This window comes from Phalaenopsis equestris, unplaced genomic scaffold (assembly GCF_001263595.1).
Source record: "Phalaenopsis equestris unplaced genomic scaffold, ASM126359v1 Scaffold000002, whole genome shotgun sequence".
In the NCBI taxonomy this organism is placed as follows: Eukaryota; Viridiplantae; Streptophyta; class Magnoliopsida; order Asparagales; family Orchidaceae; genus Phalaenopsis; species Phalaenopsis equestris.
The window spans coordinates 76927895-76941570 of NW_018164444.1; the positions used below are offsets into that span (position 1 = coordinate 76927895).

Here is a 13676-nt window from a genome sequence, read left to right on the forward strand (position 1 = left end):
GTCGGCGGGGCGGAAGCAATGGAGAGCAGGGGAAGGGGTGGCTTTGGGTGACATCAACAAGGAGAAAGGGGGGTGGATGGGAAGGCTGGGTTGAGATTGCGTCAGTTAGAATGAAGAAAAATAGCAATTGGACACTTTTTTGTGGCTGGCGGCAAGGTGGAGTGACAAGGGGAAGGAAACCAATGCAGGAAAGAGATGGCGAGTGTTTCAGAAGGATAAACACCACCTCGAGAACAATATACAGTTGGGGTACTACTCGGAACCCTTGGATACAACACTAAACGGTAGAAGGGAGATGTCGATGGATGTTACGAAACAAACACAACCAACTCTAAAACACCACAAAATCAAATATATAATAGTAGGATAACTAGCATTGTGCCCACTTGCTTGGGCGGCACTCCCTAGGGTTAGGAGGGTCGGCTTGACCCTCCCAACTCCTGGACTGAACCGGCCGCCCAAGGTTCCCCCAGGCCCCCTGGATCACGGTAGATTGATATGTTGCGGGGTCGTGATTTCGCAGGATCGTTATTTCACGGGAAGCTCCCACGGCAAAAGACTATGGTCTAAGACAACCCGGAATGACAAAATCTTGATATCTTGGTCCACCTACCATCCACTGTAAAATGACGATTGTAAATTTTCTCAATCTAAAAACAGAATTACTGCTACATAAGGTAAGTTAATAATGCTTAATGACTCATTAATTGAAATATTTCTCTCGAATTTGGGAGAGATAATTAATTATAAAAGTTTTCATCTATCTGAATCTTAAACCTTCACAAAATAAAGGTGAAAATTTTCAGTGTTCTATTGAAAATTTAATCCGTCAATTTTATTTGAAATAAGAAACTCTTTCAAAAGACTTGGCATGAATTTTTCTATTAATTTTCCATAACAGTGTTTTTTTTTTCCTCCTATCATATGGAGGAGATCCTAGTGAGCATTATTACTTTTTTCTCGATTTCCCATAACATTGTATTTTCCCTGTCCTTTTATATGTGGGGGATCCTAATGAGCATTTGTAATAGAGAAATTTAAATTCATCTTGTTATTCTTTCTGAAGTGTTCTCTCCGCATTTTGGAGATGCAAGATATTTTATTGACACCATGCCACTGGAGTGCTGTGTGAGTTTTTTTGGTCTCTCCATTTTCTTCATCATCATTACCATTACCCAAGCATGACTCCGCTTGTTTAAAGTATGGAACTCCCAAGTTATATTACGTGGGGGGGTTTCTTCCTAGAAAAACTGGTCTGGGCTAGAGCTCCATGTTGACTTTTAGGGCTCCCAGACCATTAGATTCTCTTATTTTTTTTTATTGGAATGTGTTACTAATTCTTTATTTATGGTTTAGTTGGAGCCACACGAGCTGCAGTTGATGCCAACTTCGTACCAAATGACCTCCAGGTAATTCTGTTGAGAATTTCATAGGAACATTTTTATCCTGTAATCGTTACAAGTTTCTCAGATTTTCATTTTAAACAAGGGAGATTTACAAATATACCACTTAATTTCTATATAATTACATATCAAACACCTAATCTTCATTTTTTGCATATATGTCACTGTTACATAGAGGTATTTAGGAACATAAGAAAGAGGTAGGTATGCTATAAGAAGGGTGAGGGAAGTGAAAGGGATGTCAGCTGAAATTAAAGCGTGGATGACAGCGGGACAGCAAATCGGGAGGGGGGAAATAGCAGTTTCCTGTGGCCAAACAGCCCCTTTCTGCTGTTGAACTGCAGTAGTAGTGAGCTAAGATGGTTGCCCAACAGAGAACATCGGGCTGACGTTTTTTAGAACGGTATTGGGGATGAAATCTACTGTTGGACAGCAGATCGGAGAAGTTCTATGGCTGTTGTAATAACAGAAAAAAATAATAATAAATAAATAAATAAATAAATATAAAGAGTGTCGGTTAGAAGAGCCGCAACCCTGTAAAGGAATCATAATATAGATCTTTCATAGTTACTCTCATTCAACGAACGAGCAAGTGAGAGATAGCGGGAGAGATCGAAAGAGGAAACTGTCGTGCTCTAGCTGATCGAAATTAATAAGAAAGAAGGAGGTTGTGGCTGTTGTGTTGTGTCGAACTGTGCGAAGGAGAGGAAGGGAGATGAAGAAGAAGAAAAAGAAGCGTGTGCGTCTCTTACCTAGTTCGATGTCCCACCCTAGTTGAAGTGAAGCGGCATTGTGAGTGCTTGCGGTGCCGAGTGAGCCATGATCGAAGCTAGGAAGAGGAAGAAGAGGGAAGAGGCGATTTGCGACTATCAAGAGAGGAGAGCGCCGGGTCGGGATGCGACGTGGAGGAAGGAGACGAAGCCATGCATTGCTCTATTGAGTTGAGCGGAGATCGAAGAAGGAAGGAGGTGGGAGCTCAAACCCGTGCATTCAAGAGACCGAAGGCAGGAGAGGAAGTAGAGGAACGGACCTTCGTACGTGAGCCAGGGCAGCCGATCGAGAGAATTAAAAGGTGAGTTTAATAAAGTTATTTAATTAATTACATTAATTAAATATATGCGTATATATGAGAGTGATTATTTAATTGATGTTAACAACAAGTTTAATTGTATTAGAATTGAAACTAATAAGTTGCAAATTTAAGGAGAGTGTGAAAAGATTTTCTTATGCGAGAAAAGGAAGAGTTGCAAACAACTAAAAAACTTTAAGGTATGATAAGCTCTATTAAGCTAATTAATGAATTTGTGTGTGTTATTTATACAATTTGATAAAAAGTCAAATTAAAGCAAAGCCTTTTTATTGAAGAACTTCTAACCAGGAATTAAATGCTGATAAATTCTTGGAAATTGAGGAAGAGATGAAGCAAGACATTTGATAGAAATAAGGTAAATATTTATAAGTTTTATGTGTTAATTATGTAAATTTGGTTTAATTAAAGGTGGCATTAATTACATATCAACAATTTTCATAAATTAATTTTAGTAATTTTAATTTATTAAACAACTGAATTAAAGGACGATATAACGGTCAAAGTATCAAGGGAAGTACTGTGACATGGTAAGTATTTCAGAGATCACTTGAGGCTAAGGTGAGTGATTATTTTTGTTTATACATTAAATTAATGTTTTAGTAAATGAATAATTGCTTTATGAAATGTTTTAAAATAAGTTTTACAGTTATACCTTGCTTATTGAAAGTCTGAAATGGTATAAGGGGTGAGAGGAAAATTATAGACTGTTGAATGTACATTTTAAATGATTTTAAGTTCAATATAAATGTAAGGTAAAGGCTTAATTCATACAACGTTTTCTCCAGATGGTACTGGTAAGTGATGCGATGTACACGTGCACATTAAGTTTTCGGGTGCAATTTGAGGGTACTTTCAGGTACATTTTTTAGGGTGTCATTAGACACATTTTTTATGATATCTTTGATTATGACGGTAATTCTATTACGACTTTAAAAAATGTTAAAAACGGTAAATACCTGAAGTGAAATGGAAATGGATAAATTAAAAATTTTAATGAAATGAACTTTTGGTCATTCATGCATAGCATATCATAAGAATTTAATGCATATTAGATCATAATTACTAAGTCATACTCATTGTTGCAATTAATATCTTCTTTCAGGTGAAGAAAAACTTTAGGTTGATTTGTCTGATAAAATAGATTTGGTTTACAGGAGGACAACAACTTATATGTATTAGTTATGATATGTTAATAGTTTCTGTTTACATTCATTTATTGTTTAGTTATAGTTTGAGATGTGGTTTTCAGTTTATGGTAATGTTTAATTTTATTGCACTTTGTGGATTAGTGGCTCTTGCATATATTAGAAGTATCTGAATTATTTTGTGGAAAGTAAAATGAAATGTTAATACCGTCTGATCGCAGTTCCCGCTTTAGTTAATTCTAAGTATCGGGTCGTAATAGTTTGTCTGTTGTGAAACAATGAGTCGAGTGACGAATGGCGAGTTATGGACGACAAGGATGTTATGTCGCATGTTCCTGAATCCTGATCAAGATACAGGCATACCACTTGCAAAAAGAAGAGAATAAAACACTCCTTTGAGCAGAAAAGAGATACACTATCTAAAATACACCAACACAACAAAAATCTCTTAAACATCAAAAAGCTACACATAAATAGTGTTGAGAATTGGACCTTATTTAGGGTTTTATTGATAAAAAGTGAATATTAAAGAAGTCTAGGGATTTATTTGTAAAACATTGTAATACTCTATTTAAACCCATGTTATTAATGTACAAATCATGTTTTGTGCAATTCATTCTTCTTAGTATTAGAGCCTAGCCATTGCAGCTTTTTTGATCATTAGGACCATCGGGTTTCGTCTTCACAAAGCATCCCACAACGATTAGCACTAACTGGGAAGGCAACTATGAGATCACGGGATTACAGTCAAGAACGACAACCCTCACAGGATCACGAGATTACAATCGCGAACAACAACCCTCGCGATACATTCACGATAACTAGGAAGACACGGGATCCTGTCTCCTACTCTAAACCAGTGGTGAGCAACGAGATCGTCATGGGATTGCGGTGATGATCGCAGCATGCAGATCGTGCTTTCCAATGACCAAGACATAATCGCAGCGTACAGTGGTGAAGGTTCAAATTTTGTATGTGATCTAGATTTCGATTCTTGTGTTCGAGGATGTCAGGGAACGGGGATAATGCAGGAGGTAAATGATTGGAGGTTCTGGGAAAGTTAGATCCAGAAGTTTTGAAGGTCTTGGTCAGGCTCATACAGGATGCTAGGGTCTCGACGGGAGCCACTACCTCAACACATGCTTCTATGCTGGTGAAACTAGATCTTTCTTATGTGGATCTAAAGCTTGATGGATCAACCACGTATATGAGTTGGTCGTGTCGGGTGAAGGCTGCTATAGTAGGGAAGAGGCTAGAGGGATATCTGATCTGGGACGAACCAAAGAGTAACAATGCTGAGGAGAATAAGCGGAGAACCACACGCGTTTTAATCTACACCATGCTACTCAACTCTATGGTTTTGTCAATTGCATCCTAAGTAGATGGCATTCGAAAGGTGATAGACATTTGAGCAAAGTTGAAGCGGATTTACGTTTGAATGGAGAATCACTTGAGGGTATTTTAGATTTATGTGACATGTGTGTACATAGGTTATTTTGCTACCCAAAAGGGTATATTTGTTGTAGCTCAATAGAGATGAGACTGCTTGTGAGCATAGAGACTAGAGGTTGATATAGTAGGGAAGAGACTAAAGGGATATCTGATATGGGACGAACCGAAGAATGACAAAGCTCGATAGAAAGGATTTATGAGACATGAGTTGGTCGTGTCGGGTTGAGGCTGCTATAGTGGGGAAGAAACTAGAGAGATATCTAATCTGGGACGAACCAAAGAGTGACAGTGCTGAGGAGGATAAGTGGAGAACCATACACACCTTAATGTACACCTTGCTACTCAACTCTATGGTTCTACCAATTGCATCCTAAGTAGATGGCATTCGAAAGGTGATGGTCATCTAGGCAAAATTGAAGAGGATTTATGTTGGAATGAAGAATCACATGAGGGTATTCTAGATTTATGTGACATGTGTGTTCATATAGGTTATTCTGCTACCCAAAATGGTATGTCTATTGGAGCTCAATAGAGAGAGATTGCTTGTGAGCAATAGATGTGTCATTTAGAGAATTTGAATCGTACTACACCCAGGAGGTGACCTCACCCTTCGTTGACTCACCCGATACTGGAGATATAAGGTAAGACAGACTGAGTATCAATGGTGAGAGAGTGGTACACGCGGGAGCAATACCTTTGTTCTATGATGTGCGAGGAAGCAGTTGAAGAACTAGAAAATAAGCAGAGTGAACCCAGAGGTAGGGGATTCAGGTTGAAGGTGAGCTAAGGGTGTATACACGTAAAAGAAAGTAAAATGAGGGAATGCTTCCTACAGTGCCACTTGTGTCAGCTAGTCTCTTGTCTTGGTCTTTCCCGAGTCTTGAGATACCTACACCATCCACCTGTGACTCAAAACTCCTAGGTGACATGATTCTTCCTAATAACCCCCTAACTTAAAGGAGGGCCTCTCGCAGCAATGTGAGATGTCCTCCCGATCGTTTTGGGTGGGAACATGACATTGCTTATTTTGTTTAATATTCTAACATATAACATTTACATCGAGCATTCATTTTATATTTGGACATTATCTCGATACTCAATTGTTGGTAGGTTGCTAAGGAGGATCCTAAGTGGAAAGTGGCTATGCATGAGAAGCTTAGGGCTCTCGATAAAAATTCGAAAATGGAAGATAGTGGCACTACTAGCAGAGAAAAAGTTTGTTTGGTGCAAGTGAATCTACGCAGTGAAGCAAACTCCAGAAGGGAAGGTGTAGCAATATAAGACATGACTAGTGGCGAAAGAATACAGTCTAACATATGACATTGACTACAATGAAACTATCGCACCTGCAGCAAAGATGAGCATAGCGAGTTCACTGGTTTCTCTTGCACTGAATGATGGGTAGAGATTGCACCAAGTCGATGTGATGAATGCATTTCTTCATGGTGATTTACTGGAGGGGGTATATATAGAGAGACCTCCAGGATTCGGTACAATCCAGATAGTGGGCAAGGTGTGTAGGCTTAGGAAGTCATTGTATGGATTGAAGCAGTCTTCTCAAGCCTGGTTTGACAAATTTAGAAAGGCTATGGTGGATATGGGATATCAGCAGATTAATGCAGTTCATATGGTATTCTTTCGACAAAATGAAGGCCACACCACTGTACTTGTTATATATGTTGATGACATCTTTCTCACCGGTGATAATGAGGTAGGGATTGCCCAGCTAAAGGTATGATTGTGTAATGAATTTGAGGTGAAGGTTCTTGGATAGTTCAGACACTTTCTTGAGATTGAAGTGGTCTGTGGACCTGAGGGGATGGTCTTGTCTCAGAGAATTTATGTACTAGATCTCCTCACAAAAACAGACATGCTGGGATGCAAACCTGCAGTCTTTCCAATTGACTAGGAGGCCAAACTGAGTGTTGAGGCAATGGAACCAGTTGATTGTGAGAGTTACCATAGATTGGTGAGTCGTTTGATCAATTTGTGTCACATTTGACTTGACATCTCTTTTACATTGAACATGGTGAGCCGCTACATGCATGATCCAATGAATGACTATATAGATGTAGTGTATCAGATTTTGAGGTACCTGAAGAGTGTACTAGGGAAGGGGTTGGTCTTCAGGAGGAATGGACATATAGACATCGAGGACTCTTGTGAAGTTGGTTGGGGAAATTGTGCAGTTGACAGAAGATCCACCTTAGAATATATGTTTGTAAGGGGAAACTTGGTCTCTTGGAAGAACAAGAAATAGTCTATAGTTTACGTCAACATCAGAGCCAGAGTACAAGGTCATGGCCTTAGGAGTTGTTGAGATGATGTAGCTGAGAGCCTTGTTGATCGAGCTCAAGATGGACAAAGGAATTTAAATGAAATTGTGGTGTGACAATAAGTCAGCGGTCAGCATTTCCAACAACCCGATACAACACGATAGAACCAAACATGTGGAGATTTATAGATTATTCATCAAGGAAAATCTAAAAAACGGGCTACTGGAGTCATTTCATGTAGCCACTAGAGAGCAAGTGGTTGACTAACTCATTAAAGAACTTAGTTCATTAGATTTGTCTAGGTTATGTGACAAGATTGTATTAGCGGATGTCTTTTGCCCATCGTTGATTGGACCTTATTTAGGGTGCTATTTGTAAAAAGCAGATAATAATTGAAGAAGTCTAAGGGTTTATTTATAAAATGCTATAATGCCTTATTTAAGCCCATGTTATGAAGGTTCATATTAGGTTTTGCGCAATTTTTTCTTCTAATAGGTTCATAATAGCCATAATATTAATTAGAAATAATGAATAATGAAAAGCCAAAAAAAGACAGAAAAAAATGGGAAAAAAAATTCTTAATTGCGATCGCGGGTCCTTCTTGCAATTTGCTATATCACGAGATTCCAAAGGATTGTGGAACCAACGAGCTCTTATGTCATTCTCTTGGGCTTGGGAGACTTCTTCTTCTCTAAAAACTTTTGGAATCGATCTAACTTCATCATAGCAAAATCATTGCCCTGCTATATCTGAGGTAGTCCCACTGCAAAATTTATGCTTTTGTCTAATCCAAGACAAATCTAAAACACATATGTTCTACCAAAGCCTTTCTTGATAAAATATATAAACATCCTTCTTTGGCACAACCTAAGTTGGAATCGCACATAGACAGGTATTCTCACGAATAAAGTCTTAAGTCGTTAAATATATACTATACTTCTCATACTTCTCGTACTCGATTGGGCTCATCTAATAAACTATTTTGTCAGGAGGAACCAATTTTGGAATGAAATCTATGGCATGTTGGACCACCCATATTGGCAACCGTTCATGTACTTGTTCAAGTGTATCTGGTAAACAAGTATGTAAGAAGGATTCAACTCTGGGATGAAATTTATGGCATGATGAACAACTTTCACTAGCAACCACTCAGGAGAGGCATATTTTTCTTTTCTGATAGGACCTAGATCCTATTATAGAATTTTCTTCCTCACCAAGCTTCTAAGACAATTTTCAAAGTTGTGTTTCATCCTTCTTGCTTGAAAATTTTTCGGTGGGTGTACTGCTAAACTGAATTTAATGTCTGAATAGGAATCTCATCTCTAGCATGTTGGGCCTTCTTCAGTAAGGGCAACTCAAAAAGTAAATTATATATCTGAAAAGTTTGGAATACTCTTATTTAGGGTTGTCATGTGGCTGGTGTCGGTTCATGTGACTTAGAACTGTCTTGGACCACCAATGTTTTTCTGTCGGAGCCTCTCTCATGGCCTCAGTTTCAACTACGTGGTTTTCTCCCTCCATCAGTTTGAATAAAGTACTTTTCATTTTTGTCCTCAAATATTTTAGTGTCTACCATGTCATTACTCATTTCTTCAATAACTCTCTTGTCAGTGAAAAAGGTTATTCTTTTGATTTTACAATCAGTTTCAATATGCCCAAATCCATGACACTTGAAACACTTCCTAACTGGGACATATTTGGGAATGTTGACTAGTTTTGTCTGTTCTTCTCTTTGAACTAATGTCTCCTCAAGCGGGGTCGGCCTGGATGTTCTCCTGGGTGTATTTTGGCTATAAGAACTTGGGGTTGAATTTTGGAGGCGGCGGATTTGGGAAGGTAAGGAGTGGTGGCTAGGGAGGCTGGGAAATGACAGCAGCAGCGGTGGGTAATGCGTGGAATTGTGGAACAATAAATGGAGGATTGTCACGGGGCTGCGACATTGATGGGATGTCTGGACAGCGAAGACAGGCGGTTGGAATGAATGGCAATAAGGTGGGAAGTGACTAGAAGGGACTGCAGTAGGTGCAAGTGGAGTAGGTGGTGGTTGGTGGCTTGAGTTGGAGGAAAACACTCAAAATGTTGTATGGTGGTTCCGACGGCGAGGAAAGGCTGCAGCAGCAATAAGGTGAGGAATGTGGAGGATGGAAATGTAGATAAATACCTCCACGATAACGAGCTACAACCGGAGCACCACTCGATCTCTTGGAAAGAGATCACTGCCTCGAAAAAGCTACAGTCGGAGTACCGCTAGTCTTTGGATACAGCTCTAGAGTGGAGAAAGAGGATGTCAATGGTTTTCAAGCACACACCAAAAACTGCCCTAAAATAAGAAAAATAACATATTTATTTACTTAGGGTAAATAGGAGTGGACCCCACTCCAAATATGAGGGAAATCCACGTAAAGGAATGGTCGATCGGCCCTCCTGGACTGGTCCTAGTTGTGATTCTCTGCTACAGTTCGTATTACTGTAGTAGCGATTGCAGATGCGTCCTGGTACTGTAGCAAGGAACACGATAAGGTTCTGTGGGAAGCTCCCATGTCATTAATAGTTTGATATACCATCCTTTTTGGTAGCAAAAATTTGCGGGATTTGTGCTTTAGCTAAAAGCTTCTGTAAAATAAGTTTGTAATTTATTCATCTCTATTATTTATGATTTTGTTATCTTTGTCCATTTGACTATCCTGTTATGTAATTACCTCTTCATTTTTTCCCATCTACCTTTGCATACTCGAGTACTGTAAAAGATTTTGTAAATAAGTTTGTGATGTATTATTTTCGAGCGTTCATGATTTCTCGTCACTACGACAATGCAGAAATTTTATGATGTTATCACCAATTCAATTTTATTTTATTTTCCCTTTTACTGATGGAGATCATTTTCCAGATTGGTCAAACTGGAAAAGTCGTTGCTCCTGAACTCTACATGGCTTTTGGAGTTTCAGGAGCCATCCAACACTTGGCTGGAATGAGGGACTCCAAGGTCATTGTAGCTGTAAATAAAGATCCTGATGCACCTATATTTCAGGTATTGGAAGTTCTTGTGTTTCTAATTATCTTGAGGATAATATTGTTGATTGTTTTTTGAAGTTCCATATTGCCCATTATTTTTATACTCAGATTACACTTGATCTTCATACTTAACAGTGGAAAAATTATTTTGGCAAATGGTTCTCTTGCAACCTTTATAGGGTTAGGAGATATCTATGGCAGTAGAAAAATTATTGTGGCCAATGGTTCTCTTTCTACTGATACAGGTTAGGCGATATTTATGTGGTACTCTTTCTTACCCTTAATAATGTTTATTTACCAAAGTTGGCAATAGCCTTGTTTAAAATTACAATATGAGCGCACATTGAGGCTCACCTCAACATTTCTTACAAAATATCGCGATGAGACTTATGCCTCAATGTTCCAAGGTGGAGGCATATGGCTCATTCAGACTAAAGCATGTTTAGCCTCAAAAATTGCCTAAAATTAGTTAGGCTGACTACAATTTTTTTAAGCAAATTTGTAAATAATTTCAATATATCTCATCTATCAATCTTAACACCCTATACAATAAATAAAAGAAATAAACAAAAAATATATCTATAAAATTTTTGTATTTGAAGTCTAACCATCAATATAATTTTTATTTTAATTAATATTTTTATTGGCAATTTATTCATTAGAAAAAAAAGGAAGATAATTGAGTTTAAAGATAATGAAGGATGGGAGAATTTGGATATGGTTGAGGATAAGGAGCGAGATAAGTTATTTATTATACCTATGATTCTAATGAAAATCCATTGGGTGCGCCGAGAGTAAATTGACTTCTAAATTTTAAAATTAAATGTTGATGACTTAATATAGACCTACTTAAATAGGGGACAATATGAGTGGTAGAAGAAGACTTATGTTGAATTTATTTTGAGTGTTATATTTTGATATTTTAGTTTTTTTTTCTTGGCATATTAGCTAACTTTGATAATTTGGTGTTTGTATAACGCATCTTCTTTCATGATTTGATATTAAGAAGTAACATGTTACTTCTTATTTTGCGTAATTTATTACTTTTTTTATTGTTTTGAATGTTATATTATTTTTTAATGCGATAATATGGTAGAATATTAACATATTTTTTTCTTACTTCGCACTTTATAATTTATATAATATTTATTAATTTATCTAAGTTTTTAAATTTGAGGCTTAGCCAATAGACCTTGTTTCAATCCAAAACTCAAAACAGAAACCCAAAACTCAAAAACAGGCCAAAATTCAACTAGTAACTTTTTACATGCTACTTAAAGTGATGTACTCTACCATATTGAAGTATCGAGTACTTCAAATAGAGTCGAGAGTAGGTTGTATTTATCTCTTCTTAGCTCTTCAAATAAGGATGACATGTCGCTCCATTACTTTGGTCTTTGCGCTATTTCCTAGTTTTTATAAGGCTGTTTCCTTCACTTTCAAACGATTAAACGTCAGTACGTCACAGATTTCTAATATGATGTTTTTGAACTGGCAAAACACACTCACATCCTTTCCCATTAATAATTAGAGAAGCTATTATCCATTTGAATTAATTCGTAATGATATATTGGGACCATCCACCATTCCAAACATTTGAGAGTTTGGTGGCTTGTCTCGTGGATTGATGATTGCATTAGGGCCATATGAATTTTTATGATTAAACTAAAATATAATGCTAGTTGCATTATCCTTTACTTTCATTCGATGATTCAAAATTAATTTGGAGTTAAAATTTAAAATTTTAGGTCAGACAATGCAAAATATTACTTCATTCAATTATTGATTTTTCTGGAAGGAATGCATTATTTTTGAATCATTCTTCATAAACCCCCCTCAAAAGATAAAGTTGCAGAAAAAAAAAAACGGCCATTTACATAACACCCGTTGGACATTATTATTTTTTGGCAATGTTAAGTTATTGGGAGAGGCTTTCCTTGCTACCACATGGTAAATATGCTACCGTCAAGAACATTGAAAAAATTGGAATCACTGAACTTGCAAACATACATAACTATGAAGATCGTACTGTGGAGCCAATTAGGAAAAAGATCACTATATATAGTGAGAGATAAAGTAAAAACGAGAAGGATAGACATTCAAAGGGGTGAGAGAGAGAGAGAGAGGTAAAGAGCACTTGTGGCTCCCTGCGTGTTAATATAAAGAAAAGATACAGGAGATGGGAGGGGTGGAGGATCCCCAGTCTAAAAAACCAAAAAGTACATTGTAAAACTCACCTCTAGGGGTTCCTCCTCCCACAGTATAACCCACACAAAATAAAAACCCGAAAAATACGAGTATAACAAACAAAAAACAATCCCCAAAACAAGCATACCTGTGTAGAAACAAGCAAAACAAGCAAACAAAAGAAAAGACAAGAAGTGACATCAGACAAAAAAATCTAAAATGCACCAAGCCAACAGGAACCTGATCCATATAAAATAGTAGACAGCATAACAAAAGGTCCATCCTGATCCTTAAAATGCATGTAAGAGTACCCAACATACCAGGAAGGTCCAACCTGCTCGAAAGGAGAGAAACAACAAAGGAAACAGTGCAAATAAAAGAGCACAGAAACGAAGCAGAAAATCCTAACTAGAGAGCAGTTCAGCAAAGTCTCTCTAATTTCTAACATAAGGCAGATTTAAAGAGTCCCAATAAGTAAAAGCCGAAGGGGGGTAGGGGGGATAAAACAACAGAGCACACTCCACCTGCTTGCCTGGCTAACCAGTCGACATGGGAGTTACCTTCCCTGTGAATAAAACTCCATCTAACAGTCAGATGGTGATTAGCAATTCTGGCTTGTATTCGTTTGAGGGTACAAATAATATCTCAATGGGGTGGAGAAACACCCATTAACATCTGATATAGCAGTTTAGAGTCAGTTTCAACATTAATAGTATGAAAATTAAAAGCAAATGCCACTTTTAAAGCAAGATATACCCCCCAACATTCAGTTAATAAGAGAGTATCAGCAGCAACAGGTGAAGTAAAATAACCATAAAATGCCCCTCAAAGTTTCTAAAGACGCCACCAACATCAGCAAACAGCACATTCCGGCTGCCATTAACATTAACTTTCACCTAGCCAATAGGAGGAGGCTTCCAACTGACTAACAGAGGGGGCCTAGCTCTCTTATCTAGGGGAGCAAAATTAGCAGAGGCCCTTAGGGCCTTAGAAAAATAAGCCAGTATATAAGAAGTAATGATAGTGGTAGTAGGCGGGAGGAATCGTATTTATGGCTGTTTCTAGTAGGCCATAGAAACCAAAGGACCAACAGAGGGAAGGAAAAACGCCT

The 13676-nt window shown here is 37.7% G+C and overlaps 1 protein-coding gene across 1 annotated transcript in view; it reads left to right on the plus strand.

The window, feature by feature from the left end:
• LOC110022290 (electron transfer flavoprotein subunit alpha, mitochondrial) overlaps positions 1-13676 on the plus strand; it is a 69223-nt gene that overhangs the window by 48692 nt on the left and 6855 nt on the right. The window contains exons 6-7 of the mRNA XM_020721163.1: positions 1357-1409; positions 10254-10394. Of these exons, the coding sequence (XP_020576822.1) occupies positions 1357-1409; positions 10254-10394 (194 nt within the window). The remainder of the gene's footprint in view (positions 1-1356; positions 1410-10253; positions 10395-13676) is intronic.